Source organism: Rutilus rutilus, assembly GCF_951802725.1.
Source record: "Rutilus rutilus genome assembly, chromosome: 19".
Taxonomy (NCBI): domain Eukaryota; kingdom Metazoa; phylum Chordata; class Actinopteri; order Cypriniformes; family Leuciscidae; genus Rutilus; species Rutilus rutilus.
The window spans coordinates 30,349,201-30,371,754 of record NC_140232.1 but is presented as its reverse complement, the minus strand read 5'-3'; the positions used below and the strand labels follow the sequence as shown (position 1 = coordinate 30,371,754).

General features: G+C 36.7%; 2 protein-coding genes across 2 annotated transcripts; both read left to right on the top strand.

The window, feature by feature from the left end:
- The first annotated feature begins 1,435 nt into the window (after nt 1-1,435).
- On the top strand, nt 1,436-4,906 carry pim2 (Pim-2 proto-oncogene, serine/threonine kinase). The gene is made up of 7 exons (XM_084389536.1): nt 1,436-1,679; nt 1,894-1,994; nt 2,089-2,139; nt 2,653-2,873; nt 2,954-3,123; nt 3,210-3,386; nt 3,510-4,906. Exons 1-7 carry the CDS (start codon nt 1,616-1,618, stop codon nt 3,656-3,658), a joined length of 933 nt encoding a protein of 310 aa, XP_084245662.1. The 5' UTR covers nt 1,436-1,615; the 3' UTR covers nt 3,659-4,906.
- A 5,054-nt stretch (nt 4,907-9,960) lies between these two features.
- Nucleotides 9,961-21,081, top strand: slc35a2 (solute carrier family 35 member 2). The gene is made up of 5 exons (XM_084389225.1): nt 9,961-10,246; nt 11,768-11,950; nt 12,968-13,119; nt 13,310-14,004; nt 20,220-21,081. The coding sequence occupies exons 1-5, from the start codon at nt 10,174-10,176 to the stop codon at nt 20,251-20,253; spliced, it is 1,137 nt and encodes a 378-aa protein (XP_084245351.1). The 5' UTR covers nt 9,961-10,173; the 3' UTR covers nt 20,254-21,081.
- The last annotated feature ends 1,473 nt before the right edge of the window (nt 21,082-22,554 follow it).

Genomic DNA, 22,554 nt, shown 5'->3' with positions numbered 1-22,554 from the left:
TCTCATTAACTTAATTACCTGAAGCACCTTTGCAAAACTAATTTCAACATTTAAGGTTGAACTTTTTGATCTAACCCACACCAGTTGGAACTAGTTGGCACCACTAGGGTGCACCTTACGATGTTGGTTGAGAGAATGACAGAGCGCAAAATTTGCATTTTTACTTTCATGTGTTGAGTTCACTGAGTTCACTACATCACAAAAATGTTTTTTTTTTTTTTTGTCTTAGATGCATGTGATTTTGTCGTTTTTGATGACTACTATCATTCTCAAATGTGGAAAATAGTTTTATTAAAGAATGAGGTGTGTGCATATTTGACTGGTAGTGCATGTGGAAGGGTCTTTGATGCATGCAACTTTAATGCATTGCTGAAATCTACCAGTCAAGTGTCTCAAAAGGATTGCAAGGACATTAAAGTCTGTTAAGTCAGGTCTGCATAAAGTATTGGCAGACGCTATCATCTATCTATTAAAAGTTCTGTATTTTTTTTGCATGTCATCATCATGGAGGTGAAACCACATCGGATTTTGTAAATAGCTGATGTGGGACTGCCCCACATGCACAGAGCATGCTGGAGAATGAGTCATAATAGCCTTCAAACCAGTCTAAGATCATCCCTGTTTATATCTGCAAATGTGCGCAGTGTTTTTCCTAAATGATTGTAATTTCATTCAACTACATTATATAGTATTTACATTTTTGACGATTTTTTGATTACTACCAAGTAATTCAATAGTGACTATGTTTTTCAATGCTATTGCGATTCATTAATTACAAGTGCTTATTACTTTGATACTAGTTACTGTCCAAATGGGGATTCAATTCTAATGTTACTGTTAAAAACAGAATTACTTTCTCATTTTGTGTTCAGATCTATTCACTTCCAAAATGAATGCATACGAATTGTATACCATTTTTTTTTTTTTTTTTATGGTAACTATTCGTTTAGTACTAGTAGCATTTATTAATTACTAGTATCTATTCCAGGTTTATTTGTACCTATTTGTGAGACTCAATCGGCTTTAATCTCTACTAACTGATTTTAAAATGAAATTTCTTTTTAAAGAAAATATAAATATATATCAATTTAGAATAGTCGTCATGTTTATTATATGGATTTCGTTAAAAATTCTACTAGAAACAGTTGCATTAGTGCATGGATGATTTAAAAATGTACGCGTTAAAAAAAACCTCAACTGTATTCCTGTCATCGCGCGCGCGCGCGCTCTTTCTCCGGTACGTTAGGCAAACGGGAGGTGGTGATTCTTAGAATTTTAACCACCGCTCATTAATATTCCTTTATTTAAAAGTTTCAGCGCTGTGATTGGCTGTCATTTCAAAACACTCGAGCGTGTTGGCCGCGATTAGGCGGGTTCGTGAGAGTGGGCGTGTTTACACATGTAAACTTAAAACATAAACAAACTGAGATTATTCACAGTCAGTGCGAGCGTTTGAAGGAGAGGTCACATACGCTCACTGAAAACGGCGGAATTTGAACTGAACTGAAAACAGAATCATAACAGACTAACATGGATATGCACTGCTGAGGCGGCTGACGGTGATAGCTGAAGATATCATTTGGGCTTTTTATTTGTATTCTTATAAAAACTGAAAATGTTGGATAAACGTATTGTTGACCTGCGTTTGGATCAGCTGGAAGAAGTTAAAGCGAAAAATGGTGAGTTCATTATAATACCGAACAACAAAAATAATACAGATTTTACTTGTATGGCAATGTTTGAATTATTGTTTTATAGTACTCAACAATAATAAAAAAAAAAAAAACGCTTTTTCAATTTCAATGTAATCTTAATCCAAGATGCATACTTTAGAAAAAACGCCATTCATTCCTGGTTATGTTGTTTCTTGAACATTATTGTGTTTATTTTCAGTTAAAGAGCACTTTGAGAAGCAGTATAAGATGGGAACCCTTCTGGGAAGCGGCGGGTTCGGGTCTGTGTTCTCCGGACAGCGCATTTCAGACGGGCAACAGGTAAAAATGATAGAAAAAAAATATATATAAAAATGTAAATTATTTCCCCCCTCATAAATGTAGTATTCTAAATTACGTATGTTATGATTTTTAGGTCGCTATTAAACAAATATCCCGTGACAGAATTCAACAGTGGGCAAAACTGGTGAGTAATCTTTCCTATAAATGCTTCTTTTTTTTTCTTTTTTTTTTTTTTTTTTCTTACAAGTAATTTAGTTGTCTTTTTTTTTTTTACAAAAAGTCAGGACCTGCTTGAATAGCTTACGTACCAAAAAACGAAGTAAAAGAAATATGATTAACAGCGCCCTCTACTGTTTATTATTATTATTAAAATTGTTACCGGAACAGAATCGTCTTAATACAGAAAGTGACGTAGGCGTGACGATTCGGAACAACCTAAAAAGGGAAACTAAGTGGACTTTCCCTAATGTGTCAGAACCGGTTTCATAGACCTAATCACCAAGATAGAATTAGTTTCAAAACAACAAGTACATTTATAGGTCCACAAATGTGACATGAAATTGTAGTTCCCCTTTTAAATAACATTTAGGGAGTTTACACCTGCAGTAGGGAATTTTAGCAGGGAAAATACACCTGTAATAAAACCATTTTCAGAATTAAAACGCAATAATGATCATTGTCTTTTTAACTCCCACAGCCTGGGGAAGCAAACGCGGTCCCCATGGAGGTCGCTCTCCTCCTGTGTCTGGGTGGAGGGTCGGGGTCGGTACCCGGTCACCGCGGCGTCATCCGGATGCTCGACTGGTTTGAGATGCCGGGTCAGGGGTATCTCATTGTGTTTGAAAAACCCCAACACTGCCAGGACCTGTTTGACTTCATCACTGAACGTGGGGCCCTGGAGGAGCCCATTGCACAGAGGTGCGAAAAAGGAGACAGTCTTATTTTGACAATGAGTTCTAACAGTAAACTCCAGTACTGATGAGAATTGTCTTTTTCAGGTTCCTCAAACAGGTCATTGAAGCCCTCCAATTCTGCCACTCCAAGGGGATTGTCCATCGGGACATCAAAGATGAGAACATCCTTATTGACACCCGCACCGGTGACATCAAAATCATCGACTTTGGTTCTGGCGCTCTGCTGAAGGACTCCATTTACACTGACTTTGAAGGTAAGGCAGCTTTGGGGTGGTTAATGCGTATTTATGAATGTAACATGAATGTGGATCAGGTACGAATGACCCCTCTGTCTGTTTAGGTACCAGAGTCTACAGCCCTCCAGAGTGGATCCTCCACCAGCGTTACAGCGCTCGTCCGCTCACTGTGTGGTCACTGGGCGTACTTCTGTTTGACATGGTGTGTGGAGACATTCCCTTTGAGCGGGACAGCGACATTGTACAAGCCACTCCGAGTTTCACTAAACGCATCTCCAAAGGTGAGCCCTCAAACAAAATGAAACGGGAGTCATCAACCCTGTCTACTTTCTTAAAGGGGGAGTACATACAATGGGAAAGTGTGCCAATAAACTATATTCAACCTTTGTTCTGTTTCATTTCAGAATGCCAGTCTCTGATTCGCTGGTGCCTATCGTACAGGCCGGAGGACCGGCCGAGTTTGGAGCAGATTTTGCTGCACCCTTGGATGATGGAGACCTCTGAGGACATGGGAGATTTGCAAGCGGAAACCAATATTAAGCCAAGCCTTTAAAGGACTTTTCACACTCACTGTTTCGTTTTACACTGGACTTACTGAACTCTAGTAGCTGGCTTCTGGACACTTCCTTATTTATTTTTGTTTGGCTGCCTTCAACGCTGGTTTTTGTTTCATATGGACTTGGGTTCTGTGCTTCTCGAAGCTCCGGATTGATGCAGTTTTACTTTATGGGTGAATTTTCCCCACGACTACAGCCATCACAGCTCAATGCAACAGCGGGAAACGTTACTTTTTCTTATTTATTGCTGATTATTTATTTTTTCAGCCACGTACTAATTTATTTGTGCGCTCTGTGGTTCATGAAGTTTCAGAAGCAGCAAACTGTGTTCGTTTTGTTTGTCTGTTCGTGTTGTTTTAAGTTCAAACTGACTTAAATGACAGTGGGTGGACTTGCAGTCGCTTTATGTTAGACTGCCATGATACCTGGTTTTACAGGTTTTTGCTGTACAGTGATATTCTCTCCCTGTTCTAAGGGGTTTCAAAAAGACTGGATCTGCTTTCCAGTCTTTTGATGGGAGGCCTGCCGTAACACACACTCTCAAAGAAGGTGCGACAGAAGAGAAGAGGAACATTCCTGTGGATCCTGTTTACTCTAAATTAATCAAATCACTAGGTGGATTCCTCAGAGCCATTAGCCAGGCAGCTTTTGGTTTCTGTTGGGATTGTTTGTGAAATACCTGGTCTGTAACTTAAAGAATGTCGTCAGGACGCTTCGTGCTGAACGTGCTCAGATATGTGTCATTTTGTTGAAAGTTCCCAAAAGTTTGACTAATGTCATGAGGGCTTCAACCACTAACCCACTAGTGATGTTTACTAAAAAAGGGCCAAGTGAGTTTTTCCTAATTGTTTGATTTCATTATAACACACCAAAGAGATCTGCCTTAGTGCTTTATGTGAGGTAAACAGATACATTTTGATGTGACCAAAGTTTGGGTCCAAAACAGCATTGCTGTGTTCAGATCAAATTCTTTGATTTGAGACTTTGAAAGTGAATGTATGTGAATTGGACCTCTCCTAACATAATGTGTAATGCATTTGTGTAAACACTGGGGTATTTTTTGATACAGTCAATTTTATGAAAAACAAAATCCTTGCCTTTTTTGCTTGGGTTGGCACAACAACTTTGCTGTAAATACTTGTGTATTGAAATACTTGTGTACTGTGGCTGCTGTCACATGATGTTTAATTTATGAGATTCTATAAATAAAAAATATAGAGGTGAAATATCTATATTTAAAGAAACATCTGTCTTGTCTTTCATATTGTTTTGCTCAAGCAAATTAATTAAAAGAGGAACTGCTGCCAATTTAGTGGTTAGATCTAAATAGTGATCATCGTTTTCTGTTCATACTTCAAATTGAGGAGATATTTGAACAGAACAGGTATCTCCAGTCAAACCATTCAGGTCACTAGAGTTAACACATGAGTTAAACTTATCTTTTGACTCGCATTGGATCTTTATTTAGGAAAATGTATATTTACATTATCTATAGGAAAAACTACATTTAATTGTGATGTTTTAGATTTAGAGAATGATGAGACTATGCGAAATCTATTAGGTGCTGCTGCCCCCTACTGGTCTCTGTGGTGCAATACAAATCTGGCTTCTTTACTGCACCCACCAGGATGTATTTGACTGTACTTTTCCCCTTCCAGTTTACATGTACTAATGTATTAGTTCAGCTAAATAGAAATGAAGCCATTGTGGATGGCTATGAAAGTATCAGATTGGGATAATTGGAAAGGGAAAATAAATGCTCAAGGGAAAATGTGTTAAAAAAAACAACAAAAAAAATCCCATGGACAGTTACGGGAAGTGATTTTGTGAGACGTCAGTCATAACGACATCATCTGTGCTGTTTCACCAAAGTCTTTTAAGGCTAAAGTATTTGGTTTAATTGAGCAGCGGCGTGGAAATTATATAATTTAGCCCTGTATCATTAAAGATTGAGCGGATCGTGTGAGTTTGTGGGTAGAAAAGTTCATGTTCGATGACGATGATGGCAGAAGCAGGCAATGAAAGTCCAAACAAAAGCCCTGAAGGTAAAACATCTGCCCACAGACAGAAGGAAGGTAAAAAAAAACAACTTAATTTCATCTACTATCTCTCTGATTCAAACACAGGACTCGATGCTTTGGCTGTCAGATCAAATGCATTTATCATATAATTTTTTATGTGTAGTTTTTACATGGTATACTAATTTCGTTTCAAGAATGCCATGGTGCTTTTTGCATTCAAATAATAAAAGTATAAAGATGTACCATGGTAAGGAGGATTGTCGACGTGAAACGCAAGTTGCGACAGTTTTCTCTTTCCTTTTGTGGCGTACGAGTTAAAGAAACTGGCTGCATCCTAAATCACATACTTTCCTACTAGAAGGCAAAAACAGTATGTGACAAACGTAGGCTACTGTACGTTAGGCAAAAAGTACCCGGATGACCTACTAGTTCCGGTTAAATTCTGAAGTGTGCTTATGATCTACATTTTACTATCCCATGAGGCCACAGGAGAGGATGTGAATGGAGGTTAAGTAATGCAACTGATGCTGGTAGGTCACATGATAATGACAACATGTTGAATGTAGTACATACATCCAGATTAAATTAATACTACACATACTATATAACATACTTTTTAGTGGTCGTGAAATGATTTCTTATTCAAAATAAGTACCTACTCGAGAGAGCATGTGTTTTCGGAGGCAGCCACCGCTTCTCAAATGAGATAAAAATGTATGACGTCACTTTGTAGGCCAGTAAGCATGACACTGGTTTCCTCAAGAAAACCCAATAAGATTTTCCCATAGGCTTTTGGATTATCGCTAAGAACAAGATTTGTGATCAACAAAAGTTTATGATACTTGCACGTTTTGTCCATCAATATAATTATCACAGATGAACACAACTTTTATGAAGTCTGAAGGCTAAATGCAGTCGCCAGAAGTAAAAAGCTAAAGGTAGGCTATAAACGAACTACACCACGGTCCCACTAATTCAACGTCACCATCACTAAGCTTCCGACAACTTTTTCAGTTTTTATCTAAAAACATTTTCCCAGACCGTTTGAGTTAGAATAGTTTATAAGAGCACAATTATAAGCATAACGATGCTGTAAAGCACCTGTTTGGCATGATGACGTTTAACCTCCTCGACAGCCTATGTAGTCCGATTTAGCCACTTGTTAGCAACCGCCTTTTTCAAGACACGTAACAGCTTCGAAAAATCCAGAGTGGGGTAATATTGATGTATTTTATGTCGTAGAATAAAACGTGAAAAGTGTCTTGAGCTTTTGTTCACCACAGACCAAGGGGGTAATCTTTCAGAAAAAAACTGAAGCTACTCCGGGTGCCGCCATTGATTAGCAGACCTGCTGTTAGCATTCCATTGACTCCCATTCATTTTTGGCGTCACTTTGACAGCGAATAACTTTATATCTGAGGCGTTTAAAGACTCCATTTGTCCATTATGTATTTCTAAAGAAACACGAAAATGTATAAAAGGCCCCATTACCTTGTATCTTACGTTATGGCCCCGTAGAAGCAGTTTTTGTAAAAATAGGCTAACGATTGCGTCATAACCACGTGACTCTCTGTCGCACAGTAGAGAGATAACCGTATGGACAGGAGGAGAAGCTCGCGGGCAATCGGGGGGACGTGGAGGCAAAATGACAAAATAATTCATCAGAATACTTAGCAAAAGTTGCTCCTGCTCCTAGCTCATGGACAGCTCCTACTCACGCTCTCCGTCTCTGCAAGTTTCGGAAGGGAATGATTCAGATTTCTCTTGGCACAGCTATTAGAAGACAGACGGGTTGCTCACGTCACATCTACGTCGTCAAGCTCAGTTTGAGTCTGCGCAGTACGCTCAGCCATCAGGAAGTGAGTGCTTCTAATTGACTTCACTTTTCTCCGTTGAATCCACTGTCTATGCCACAGACCTTATTTCAGCCATTTAACCAAAATCCCAATAAAAAAAAACATTTTCTTCGGGACTATGGAACTGGAAGTGCTAAAATGCTAACTCGCTTCCGCGTTTTGGCCTACAAAGTGATGTCATACCTGCACCACTCGATCGATTGGATGGTTGTGGTTTGCTGTTGGTGGATCTCATGTGAGTGACTGGTTGTGCCGCCCTCACGCTGAAAAAGCGATCATCAGAGAAGAGATGTCGCAGCAAGAGGGATAAGTTATTTTCATTAAAGATTACGAGGGCAAATCAATTAAAAAATAATATTATGCACGAAAAAAAAAAAATCATAATAATGCAATATTCCATTTAAAAATTACAATTGGAGTTTGATTTCATGGTGACTATATTACCATATTAGGCCAATTACTTTCTGATATATCATTTAACAGGATAAATGAAGATTCAAAAAATAGCTTTGATAAATGGAGAAATCAGATTTCCAGTTTTTGAAACTCCCTTTCTTCTCGTCTATATGGTCCACCTGACCTAATCATATTTTTGAGAAGATTTCTCAGGAAAGTGTTTGCCCTTCTCACATTCTATTATTATTTCTTAGTGAAAGCCATTGATAAATGAACTTGCCTGCCAGGACATAGTTTCCACACACAGCAGCGTGAATTGAAGTGTGTTTTCATCTGTTTAGGTGTGTCTTTAACTGATGATAATGACTAGCTACATTCAGAAAAGTGAGAGACGTCCATGCATGTCGGTGTTTGTCAGTGTGTATTATTTCCAGATTTCAGTAAGTCTTTACAGATGCGTTTGTGCCTATAACAACAGGTAAATGATAACTAAATATCCCTGACTTTTGTCTCATGCAGTTAAGATAATGAAGTTCATCAGTCTGGCGATTCTGGTGATCCAGAATGCATCGCTCATCTTCAGCATCCGCTACGTGTGGACACTGGCTGGAGATCATTGTCTGGCCACATCTGCTGTCGTGATGGCAGAGATTCTTAAAGTCCTCACCTGTCTGTTTCTCATCACCATGCAGAAGACAGGCCAAACATCTTCCAATGGTATTGCTTGGGTTGGCAGAACGATTTTACTCTAAATACTGAACAATGTAATGTGACTGTTGTCATGTGATGTTCCGTGTCAGAGATTTCATCGATAAAACACTTGTCTTCTTGACCATTATATATATTTTCTAAAGATAATAAGAGAGAACTAAATAATGGTAAATATAAATATCGATTATATGCATGTACTGCCTTTTTGTATAAGAATTTGTTCAAATAAAAACTATGCAATAATGATACAATTTGTCTTTGCCTTTATTTTTAATGTATGTATTAAGTCACTTTAACAAATATACAATCAAAATCAGCTGTTAATAAATCTGATCAATGTCAAATATTATTACTTATGAGGAGAAATGTGTATTTAAGCAATAAAGATGGGTATTTTTACTTTTATACGCCACATTTCTCAGGCTTTATAAATGTTATATTTGTGGGGGTGTTTGTTCAGCCTCAAATAATGCCAGTTAAAACTCATTAAGTTCAATATGAATCTATCCTGTGTATATTTCTTCGCTATAAACTATATTTATCACTTTTTAATAACTTTTTTTTTACCATTAACTAACATTATTACATTATAAAATGCTTAAGACTATGCAATGATTGTGTGCTTCTGCCATCTAGAGGTCCTTGTAGAGCAACACATCATTCTTCTTGAGAGACAGTTGCAATGGATTTTTTGGATTATTATTGAGCAACAATATTTTAGTTACCTGATTACTTTTAGTTACCTTTGTATTGGTATTTTTTTCTTTTCTTTTTTAAATTCAGACACAAGCAAGCATTTTTTTTTTAGCACATAAGTATGTGGTGTGCAACAATTAAGTCAATTAAACGTTATAGATATTAACAATTAAAACTAGATTTTAAATGTAATATATGTAATTTAAATATTTTTAGTAACAATATATTATTATACAAAATATTATAGAAAAAAAACCCCGCTTTTTTCATAATTTTCTTTCAGTAACTGTAAACTAAATTTCTTTGGATTTTGTCAGTAAAGTCTCATAATTCCCTTACAAAAATACTGTGGCTATATATGAAACCACCCTAATACCACCGGAGGAACCATACCATCCTAATACCACGCCATTTGATTACTTCAAAGTGCATATTGCAGAATGCAATGCTATTGCTAATACCATAGTAATTTTGAAGTACTTTTTTATCATAGACAGTAGCTTTTTATGCCATGTATTTGATTCGAGGCTGCACGCGGGCGGCGCTAATACGTTTCCGTAGTTCAGATCGCGACAGAGCGAAGAAGAAGAGCGAGAGCGCGTGTGATTGGTCGAGGCTCTCGCGAACGGCTACAGGAAGTGATTGTGTGCTTGGGGACGTCAACACTTTTCCTCGAGCACCTCTGATGATCATTCCGACCTTATTCACCGCATATTTGAGCTGTTTCATGGAGCAGCGGTGGGGAAATTATCATCAAGCTCTGTAATCAATACAGATCGAGCGGATCGTGTGAGTCTGTGGGCAGAATTAAGTTAATGTTCGACGACGATAATGGCAGCACCAGGCAATGAAAGTCCAAACAAAAGCACTGAGGATAAAACATCATCCCGCAGACAGAATGAAGGTAAAAACAACAACATAATTTCATCTTCAGAATGCTATCTCTCTGATTCAAACACATGCCTGTTTAAGGACTCTGTCAGAATAAATGCAATGAAGTATGAAAATGCAACATGGTGACCATAGTTACCTACCCAAATTCCATGGTTACCACATCCTACTATCATATCACCATGTGTTTTGGACATACACCATTGGAGTGTTTGAAGTACAATGTAAATAACACGGACCATGGTATCTGAATATAGGACTATGATATTGCTGTTTGATACTATCACTTACAAAAATGTACCAGTGTCTTGGAGGATGTACATGAGTATGACAATCATTCAGGAATTTAGCAAAGTGCCATGGTATTACCATCTGATATCACTGTAGCATGGTAGTACCGTCACAGTATTTTTTGTAAAAGCGAAAGAATATTAAAATAATGAAAAATCAAGATCAAAATAAATGTTTTGTCATCTCTCTCCTTTTTAACCCTCTGATGTGTGAATTATAAAATCACAAAGGCAAACAATATCTATTTTTTTGCTTTACTAAAAACAAAAATATAATCGCTCCCAATTTACTTTGAGGGTGTTGCACATTTGTCCACATGAACAAACATTAAAAAATTAAAGTTAGTTAATGCATTTGGTATCATGAACTATCTGAATATTTTTGATTATGTTCATTTCTACACAATTAACCATTTATTATGAATATGAATAAACAATTATGTATTTTTAATTCAACAATCTACATTAATAAAACTGGTATTAGTAAGTTCATACCTAATGCATTAACTAATGTTAACAAAGTGCCTGATTTTTCGCACCAATTTCTCTGCCATTGAATCATCTGTGAATGTGTAAAAATGGCTCTACATTGTAATAGATGGCATACATAAAAAGGGATAATCGTGGCTGTGGTTTGCTCTTGTAAAGCTCTTTGAATTTCCTCAGACAGTGTAAAAATTCCTTTGTCATCTTGCAGATAAAAGCTCTTTTCACATCATCATGTGTCTTAATGAGTTTTGACGGCGTGGCAGAAGGTGTGTGTTATACGTCAGTCTGTCTAGATGAATGACTTTCTTTACAAAAAAAAACGAAAACTTGCGAAACAGGATCACGGTTTCACAGTTCCTGTTCGTCGTGTCTAGAAACTGTCTATAGTTATTTTTTTTGTCTTTCATCTTGTCTTCTCCCATTTTAATCCAATTTTAGTTCTATAATCGTGTAGTTTTGGCCATTTGGTATCCAGTAATGTGTCAGTGAACTGCATTAATATGTTTCTACACGCAGTGGTGTGAATGAATGAAGCGTCTGTAAGCAGGGTGTTGGCACCGGATTGAGCAAACACTGGCCAAAGTGTTGACGTGTATAGGTGTGTCCTAACTGAAAATACAAGCTAAACATTGACTAGCTGCATTCAGAAAAGTGAAATGCTGACGTCAGTGTTCAGACCCGTTTCCAGTTTCACGCTTTCAGTGAAAAACCTGCTTTTTGTTGACCAAAAATATTCTCGTGCTTGTCTCTTGCAGTCAACAAGAAGTTGAAGTACATCAGTTTGGCGATTCTGGTGATCCAGAATGCATCGCTCATCCTCAGCATCCGCTACGTGCGGACGTTGCCGGGAGATCATTTCTTCGCCACGTCAGCCGTAGTGATGGCAGAAGTTCTTAAATTCTTCACCTGTCTGGTCATCATCATGATACAGAAGAGAGGTGCGTTCACTGGAGTTGTGTTACGTGTATAATATGTCTTAAAGGGATAGTTCACCCAAAAATGACAACTCTCTCACTTACGTTGCTCTCTCACGTCATGTCGTTCCAAACCTGGAACACAAATGAAGATATTTTTAATGAAATCTTGAGAGATTTCTGTCCTTCCATTGACAGCTACAAAAAGTTCATAAAGACATTGCAAAACTAATCCATATGAATCGAGCGGTTTAGTCCAAATTTCCTGAAGAGACTCGATCGCTTTATATGATGAACAGATTTAGTCAGTGGAGGCACAGAAATCTTTTAGATTTCAGGGTGAGTAATTACAGTAGTTACACAACTAACCCTTTAAGTTCAAAGATGGTTCTAACAAGATTAATGTCTTATCTCACAATACTTTTCGTGTTGAGTAATAGTTATGTTGATTATTATTTAAAATAAATGCCATTTTGATATTCTGTTTTATGCAATGACACTCATATATCATACATGTTAAAGGGATAGTTCACCCAAAAATGAAAATTAGCCCATGATTTACTCACCCTGAAGCCATCATAGGTGTACATGACATTACTTTCAGACGAATGCAATCGGAGTTGTATTAAAAAATGTCCTGGCTCTTCCAAGCTTTATAATGGGAGTGAATGGGTGTATGTCTTTGGAAGTCCATCAAAGCGCATCCATTCATGATTAAAGTGCTCGACACGGGTTAATAAAGGTCTTCTAAAGCGAAGCGATGCGTTAGTGTAAGAGAAATATCCATATTTAAAACGAATTTTTTTTTAGGTAGACGGCCGTACGCATCGATTTACGCCAAAAGAGTAACCCTTGAACTTGACGCACAACGTAATGACGCGGTTGCCCAGCCCTGTTTGAACCGCGAGAGGCGGCAATTGGCATCATTACGTTGTGCGTCAAGTGTACTAACAAAAAAAACACCACTTCTACTATTATTATTGCAGCAGTGTGTGTCTGATAACAACGTGTCTCTTCTCATTTTTGTTGTTGTAAATGCAGGTAATGTGAAGACCTTCGCATGGTTGTTGTATGACTCTATATTCATCCAGTATTCGGACACACTGAAGTTAGCAGTTCCGTCACTCATCTACACTTTACAAAACAACCTGCAGTACGTGGCCATTTCCAATTTACCAGCAGCCACTTTCCAGGTAAGACTTCTCCACAACTTATTTATTTGTGTGTGTGTGTGTATATGTATATATATAATATAAAGTTTAATGATATGAAAATATGTAAACTAAACGAACATGTATTTCTCACCCCGAAACATGTTATGTTTAGTAAAAAACAAGGTTGTCAGTGTAGATTTGGTTGCAATGATTCATTTTGTTTTTGTAGGTCACATATCAGCTGAAGATCTTGACCACAGCATTGTTTTCAGTGCTCATGCTGCGGAAGAGTCTGTCTAAAATCCAGTGGATCTCACTAGTGCTGCTGTTCGCCGGTGTGGCGATCGTCCAGGTGGAGCAGGAGAGTGGGAAACAGAAGGAGGCTTTGACCGGCACCAACCAGAACTACTTCAAGGGCTTGGTGTCCGTGATTGTCTCGTGCTTGTCCTCCGGGTTTGCCGGCGTTTACTTCGAGAAGATCTTGAAGGGCAGCTCTGCCTCGGTGTGGATGAGAAACATCCAGCTCGGGATCTTCGGGACTCTTTTGGGTCTCCTCGGCATGTGGTGGAACGATGGCGCCGCCATTGCTGAGAAAGGCTTCCTGTTCGGATACACTCCCCTTGTGTGGGGCGTCATTTTCAACCAGGCGTTCGGCGGCCTTCTGGTGGCTGTTGTCGTAAAATACGCAGACAATATTCTCAAAGGCTTCGCCACCTCTTTTTCCATCATCGTGTCCACGATCACGTCCGTCTACCTCTTCGGCTTCCACGTGGACCTGATATTCACGCTGGGCGCGGGATTGGTCATAGGAGCCGTCTATATGTACAGTCTCCCCAAACCAAACACCAGCACTTCCAGCACCAGCCCATCTTCACCCAGCCACAGCAACGGAAGAGACTCGGAGCTGGATGCTTTCCTTCCAAAGTCAGTGCTGGTGAAATGAAATGAGCCACCTTATCTGTGTCCCCTTCCATTAATCGCTCTTTACCTCTCTCGGTGGAAGTCCTAACTCTCTCCTCTTTCTCATTTCTCTCTGCTGCTGTGGGTTTGGGTGCTTCTGTGAACACGTCTAGGCCAGATTAATTCTTTAATTAATTTGGAAAGCACAAACCAGAGAGACGTAGACTTAGTTTTCACTGTTTTCAGTGGTTTTTTTTAATACCAAAAACAAACAGTGGCATTTTTCACCTGGGATATCTGTTGAAACTCTTTCTAACATCTTCACCTCCCTTCCCTGTTTGCCTTAAACAGCATTTTCCTGTTAGACAGCTCGATCTCGGGGGAAGAAGACGTGAAGCAGGATTTGGGCTGGATTGACTTGAAATCTAATGGAGGAATCTCACAAAACCTGTAAATTCCACTTCAAAATGAAGAGAAAAAAAAATCAAAGCCTATTAAGTGTTAAATTTGTGACATTTAAGCATATAATTAAATTCTCTTTTAAATAAATAAATAAAATATATTTTTTGCACTTTATGGTAATGCAAATTTAGAAAAGGAATGTGTTTATTTCTTGTGAAACCAATGCAAAAGTCACAATCTTAATGGTCCACATGACGCTAGGCTTAATTTCTTCACACAAAATATAATTGATCAAGTTCCTCTTGGTGTGAAATTTACCCAAGCATCATCTTCGACAGGTTTTGTGAGATTCACCCAGAGCTTCTTCTACATGCTAAGTACTTCGCCCCCGAATCATTGTCTCGTGTAAATAGAGAAAAAGAAAAATAATGGTTGAGAAAAGCTGTATGAATGTCTGCCATGTTTAAAGCATGGCAATACCTCTTAGGTTTGTACAGTGGCAAGGAGCTTGTTTCACTCGTATCTGTAGCAGTAATGTGGCACTTTGTCGTCTGCGTGTTGGCTTTGGTTTCATATGCTGGGTGATTTGGGCTGATATAGTAGAGGAATCAGATCAAGGGAAGCTTTTAAAATCAGCTTGCAGGGAATTATAATATAATTTACATTAATCTCAAACAATTTTTCTCTGCAAGTCCTAGTACTCACCCATAATCAATGTGTTAAGCGATGCATGTCTGAAAATGAGCTTGAGATTGAGCTCCATCAATGCTATTAAAACGTGTTTTAAAATATTTGATGGACAATCACTTAACACATTGTTTCCATGTGGATTCTTGCTTTACCACCCTCGGCATTTTCAGCTCACAGCTCTTTACTGTTCAGGAAACTGACTAACCTGGTCATTTTCTAACCAAATGGCACCTTAGTGAAAGCTCCTCTGTTTGCTTTGTGTGTGCAAATGCCTGCGTCTCTATGCGAGGGGGACTAGTTTTGCTTAACCAACAACTGGTTAATGCTGTGCCTTTCTCAATCAACTTGTGACTGAATGGTAACTATTAATATAGTTCTTACACTGTACATAATATCAAAATAATATCTTCTTTTTATGATGCAAAAAAAGTCAAGATTTGTGGATTTATCTTACGTTATGTATTGTACAAACAAATTTGTGCACATATTTGATACAAATATGCCAAAACTGTTCTCAGTAAATCCCCACACACCTCAAGAGAACGTCCTGATGTAAAATGAATGTTTTTTTTGCAGTAGGACATATGGAAATTTGGTCAACAGGTGATGGGTCATATTGGGGAAATGTATTGTTGTGGTTTGGTAAAGAGGCTTTTGTTGCTCTTTAAAAGGGTTTAATATGCATGTCAGAATTCATATTTAAGCTTAAAAGAACTGGGTTAAGTGCTGTAAAGTAGATTTTAACTCCTTATTGTTTTGGGTGAAGAGATGTTAACTTTCTTTGGTGGTTCATAAGCACTAATTGACTTTAAGTCAACATGAAATCAGAATTAGCTCTGTTTACTTTATCTGGTGGCTCAATGTGCACAAATTATCTGTGCACATTATTTCTAAGAAAGAAATGTTTGTTTTATCTCAATATAAAGTTTTCCCCATCTTCAAAATTGCTTTCTATGGAAGCTTGTTTCCGCCACAGAATAAAAAATTTAAAAACGTAATTGCGACTTTTTATCTCACAATTCTGACTTTTTTTTTTCATATCTCGCAATTCTGAGAAAAAAGTCAACATGAAACAAGCTTCCATAGCTTTCCTTTTTGCCCGTTGTTAATGTAGAAATTTAAAGGATGCTTAATGTTAATGTAATAAATAATACTACAATAACAGCAAATAGAAACTTCCCGTTATATGTAATACCTGCTTCCCCGATGAAACCAATACCTTTTGTGATGGTAAAAAGGCTTGTGAATAACGTTTCATGTTGACTTTAATTCAGAAATTGTGATATTACTAGTTCCCTTCAGCTTTAAAGTTGATAGTCTAGATCTTAAACCCCATCATGGGATTGTTTTTAGAGACTTTTTCAGAAACTAATGAGCCGAGAGTGGCCTCAGGCAGCTAAAGCGATTTTGTGTGTGTGTGTGTGGGGGGGGGGTAAAATGTTATCTAGATATGATTGTGTGTGTGTTTGGGTATGAGAGAATTTACTACAAGCCATTTTACGACACAAAATCATGTAAATCTTTCATATTTGTTTATGAGAGATTATTATGATGGTGTTTGACATGATGGCCTTGAAGGATATATCATCATGAATATTAATATGGGTCACAAAAGATAGAAGCATTTTCAGTGAATCACAAAAGAAACAAGTACAATGTGAACTGAAAATGCTGTGTGTGTGTTCTTTTGTATGTTCGGCTCATTGGTGAATTGATCTGATTTTAAAGAACTTGAGCTGGAAGCGATCGCATGTACAAAAATATGAAACGATGCACATGTCCAGTTGAGATTTGTTCAATTTTGTGTTCTGTAACAACTGTTAACACCTCATCATTGCAGAAAGACTGCAGAGATTTCATCATCACAGCTGAGCAATCAAGGACGGCCTCTGTTAAAGCCCTGTCTCTGGCACTATGATGAATATTGTAAATAGTCTGTGAAGAGTTGAAGTACAGCCCCTGCTGGCTAATTTCTTATAGTGGCCTCTTTCTTGAGGCTGACAATAAACATCGAATAGAGAATAGAGTTTCTGTTTCTTATATGAGCTTCAAAATTTTATCTTTCTTGTGTGAGCGTGTGTGTGTGTATAATCCCAGTGTAGACTTGAGAACTAAGTGAATACATGAAAACGTAATTATATTTCGCCTGAAAATTAAAGCAAAAACAAATGTTGTTGTTTTTTTGCATGGAAAAATACGAAGACTATTTTTAGGATTTTTTTTTGTTTGTTTCTTTTGTTTTTTTGTTAGGGTTAACGTTAGTTCACCCAAAAATGAAAATTCTGTCAGTAATTACTCACCCTCATGTTGTATCAACCCCGTAAGACCTTCGTTCATCTTCGGAACACAAATTAAGATATTTTTGATGAAATCTGAGAGCTGGATCACTCCTCCGTAGACTTCTAGGTGACCGAAACTTGCTGGCCCAGAAAATGTATTAAAGAGATCGTTAATATAGTCCAAGTGACTCCAGTGGCTCAATCTTAAGTATATCAAGCGACGAGAATACTTTTTGAGCGCAAAAAACAACAAGTTAGGTCTGGGCCTCGAGTTAGTTCACGTAGTGTTTTTGCGCAGCGCGTCTGTGTTGTGCGTCACACGCATCACACACATGACCAGCGTCGGCCAATAGTGAGCCTACGTGGTGACGTGTAACACAGATGCGCTGCGCAAAAACACTACGTGAACTAACTCGAGGCCCAGACCTAACTTGTTGTTTTTTGCGCACAAACAGTATTCTCGTCGCTTGATATACTTAAGATTGAGCCACTGTAGTCACTTGGACTATATTAACGATCTCTTTAATACGGAAGCGTATTGCATTCACTTGAGGAAAAATAATCTACTTTTTTCTTGAAATAAAATGTATTTGCTCTGCTTTTCTGAATTATTGAGTTAATTATCTCAGAATTATGAGATGATTTTTAATGAATAAAAGTTTTTGCTCTGTTTTTCTGAATTATTGAGTTAATTATCTCAGAATTATGAGATCGTTTTTCATAAAAAAAATTTTTGTTCTGTTTTTCTGAATTAACGAGTTAATTATCTCAGAATTACAAGATAATTTTTAATGAATAAAAGTTTTTGCTCTGTTTTTCTGAATTATTGAGTTAATTATCTCAGAATTATGAGATCGTTTTTCATAAAAAAATGTTTTGTTCTGTTTTTCTGAATTAACGAGTTAATTATCTCAGAATTACAAGATAATTTTTAATGAATAAAAGTTTTTGCTCTGTTTTTCTGAATTATTGAGTTAATTATCTCAGAATTATGAGATCGTTTTTCATAAAAAAATGTTTTGTTCTGTTTTTCTGAATTAACGAGTTAATTATCTCAGAATTACAAGATAATTTTTAATGAATAAAAGTTTTTGCTCTGTTTTTCTGAATTATTGAGTTAATTATCTCAGAATTATGAGATCGTTTTTCATAAAAAAATGTTTTGTTCTGTTTTTCTGAATTAACGAGTTAATTATCTCAGAATTACAAGATAATTTTTAATGAATAAAAGTTTTTGCTCTGTTTTTCTGAATTATTGAGTTAATTATCTCAGAATTATGAGATAATTAAGTCATTAATTCAGAAAAACAGCAAATATTTTTTATGAAAAATCATCTCATAATTCTGAGATAATTAACTCAATAATTCAGAAAAACAGAGCAAATACATTTTATTTCAAGAAAAATGTATCTCATAATTTTGAGATAATTAAGTCATTAATTCAGAAAAACAGAGCAAAAACTTTTTATTCATGAAAAATTATCTCGTAATTCTGAGATAATTAACTCGTTAATTCAGAAAAACAGAGCAAAACCTTTTTTTCATGAAAAATTATCTCATAATTCTGAGATAATTAATTCGTTAATTCATAAAAACAGAGTAGATTATTTTTCCTCAAGTGAATGCAATACGCTTCCGTACTTTAATACATTTTCTGGGCCAGCAAGTTTCGGTCACCTAGAAGTCTACGGAGGAGTGATCCAGCTCTCAGATTTCATCAAAAATATCTTAATTTGTGTTCCGAAGATGAACGAAGGTCTTACGGGTTTGGAACAACATGAGGGTGAGTAATTACTGACAGAATTTTCATTTTTGGGTGAACTAACCCTTTAAAGCAATAATTTTCTGATAATTTCTCCTATAGTCTCATTGCTGTGATTAAGGTAATATATATCTGGATTTTCCACTTTGGGGTTTTTGAGGTTTAGTTACTTTCTTTAGTGATTCTCATTTCTGTAGTTTAGTCATCTTTACGCTAAAATAGTTATGTAATATTTAATTAACTCCGTATAAATGAAATGCAGTAAAACAAATGCTACCCTGATGCATAAATATTAATAGTTAATAAATGAGAATTAGTTGATCATTGACTTCTCATGATTTGCTGATTGAGCTTTTCATACATCAAACTACTTTTTCTCACTTTACCTGTAAGTTTAAAAAAAATTTAACAGGCTTTTTATGGCACATGCTGACATAAAACAATATAACCAGAACAGGTTATCGAGAGGTGATTTTGCTTCATTTCTGCACGAGCATAACTAACAACTAACATAATGTTAATGCACCCCTTATATATAAACTGCATGGCCAAAGTATGCGGAAACTTGAACACCACATCCATATGTAGTATGGACTTATTGAACTTTTAATTTCATATAACCATTGTAATTAATCAGGCAGTCGGTCCTCCCATTGAAGCTTTCATCTTTATGGATTTGCATTAGGGATGTTGTCATGCTGGACCAGAAAACGGCACCATTATATTATCGTATTGTACTTTTATAGATTCTTTGTTCCTGTTAGTAATGGGCGTCGTTCAAATAGCCAAATCTGTTCATTACACATACTTTCAGTCATGTAGTAATGATCATTTCTACCAGATACCTTTAAAAATATGAGCACAACTCGAATATCCATTTCACAGAGGAGCAAAGTGAGATCGCTGGGTATTTACTTCGGCATGGCTGTATGATATTCAAGAATGCGTTGCATGTATAAAAACGAGCAAACACAGATAAATATGTATGTATATATAATGTTTAAGTCCACATATAGTGGAGAAATGCATTACACCATATTATTTCTCTGTTTCTCTTTAACTGTACAATTAATGTGTCCTTTCTCTCTCTTTTCTGTTACCATTAGTCCCAAGGCCCCAGGAAAGAAGAAAGGAAATTGACAAAAACATGATACACGAGAAGAGATGATGAGAACACGTTGTGCCTACAGGTCCTACACTCCTGCCCTATATTTCCAAAGGAAAAGATGAGGGTTATGTTTCAAGTGCCTTTTTATGCTCACAATATTAACTCCGTTACAAGTGATCGTACTTCTAAACTAAACTGTGCTGACTGACTTTATGAAACCTCATATTTATACTGATACCTCACTATCACTAATGTTATGCATTTGATATTGTCATCGATTGAAGGTGTGATATTAATGTAAAAAGGGAATTTTTATGTTTTGTGTGCTGGAACTGGAAAAGTACATCAAATTAGGAATTCAGAAGCTGCTGCCTTATTATGAAATATTTTCTTTCTTCTCTTATTGTAGTTTTGCTTTTTTACTAATAAGTGTTTTAAGTGTAATAAGTGTGTGTGTGTGTGTGTGTGTGTGTGTGTGGTGGGGGGGACGTTCATGGCAATAAGTGTAGGCTATTGTGATGTCAAAACATTTGGTAGCTAACTAAACATAATTTTATTAAGTTTAGTGACAACATGTTACCATGTTTACATGGTGCAATGACTGGTAGGCTTCTGCTTTTATTATTGCTTAATACAATTTTTACAATTTCAATTCAATTCTTGTGATTTGATTCCGATCTTGATTCAATATCGATTCAGTTGGATTAATAGTACAGTAGATACATGTTAATTTTTCTCAAGAAAGAAATTCTCAAATAATGGCAATAGAGAGCCCTGTCAGCTGGTATTTAAAGGTTAAAAATAACAACTCAAATGTAAATGTGGTTAAAATAAACATAATGCGTTTTTTTTTATATAATAATTTTTTTTTATTATAATATTTTAATGATATACAAGTAAAAAATATAATAAATATGTAATATAGAGTACATATTTAGCAAAATATTAATTTATAGGCTACTAATACTAAATGGTTTCTATGGTCATTAAATGGCTTTCCTGAGGTAAATGTAACGTTATGTGACACATTGTTCTCCAGCTGTTTTATTGACCTCTTTCCGAGGTTGAAAAACACTGATTGATCGATATTATGTGAGGCATAACATTTCGATAAGTTGTACTGTATCTTTCAACATACCTATTATTTTTAATTAGTATTTACTAACTATTAACTAGTAAAGAGAGATGATCGGTTCACGTGCCGCTTTAACTGAGGCGCTACAGTGATCGGTCACATTTAAAAGCGCCAAAACGGTAGGGGAGAGTGGGGTGATTTGTGCCAGGGGGGAAGTAGTTCCACCCTTGTTTCTGGAAAACCATAGAAGAAATTGGTCATGTGACCACATCATTTTGAAAAGCAATCACTTTTACTCATCCTCCAAAGAAGAGAGACACATGGCATGAGAGTTAAGCATATTTTAGTGCAAAAAACAGTTTTTTCCCTTTCAAAGTAAAATTTCTATGATTAAGGTTTTTTGATTGTAATGTCTAAACAATTATAGACAAGTTTGAAAACATTTCACACGTTTTAGTGCTTTAGTAGGCTACACAATGAGTCTATACAGTTAGCATGATGTTAGCTCTTAACTGCTGGATCAAACTTGTGGGTCTGGGGTGATTTGTGCCAAAGGGCCTGGGTTAAGTTGTGCCAGATCCAGACCACCTAGACCTACATACTCACAGGGGATAATCTTGAGAAGTGAGGAGATGGGCATGCCTCATCATTGTTTGACTTAGGCCTGCCTGCTATTTGTTTAATTTAGCTAACACTGATTTCAGTTTTGAGTTTGCACTATGTTATTAAAGAAAAGTTTTATTCCGTTTTTAAGTGACCTATGTCACAATAGGATGTTTAGAAATTAGCCTAGTCACTTTATTCTTATGTTACATAATTGACAGACAGCGCTATGTCAACAGGCATCTATTGCCAAAGCCTTTTTGACTGAAATGATTCACAAATATCATATATTGTGTTGCTATGGTGCTCTAAATGGTTGCTAGGGCGTAGCTTGATAGCTTCACAATGATCCTGAGAGACTGATTGGTCGTCTGAGTAAAATGAGCCCGCCCCCTTGTCTCTATGACACTGTGATCCAGAGATATGTTCAATACAAAATCCCTATGCAATTGACCATAGTAGGAAAAACGCATGCTATGGTATTCCAGGGTGACAATATCTAAATAAACCTTAAATTAGTAATTTTGTATTGAATTTATCTTGCTTTCATATAGCATTACGGTTCATAACATTAAAATGTTCTGTTTTACTTCAGAAATCACTGGCACAATTTACCCCCAATGTATTCCCCCAAAGGCACAACTTCCCCCGCACC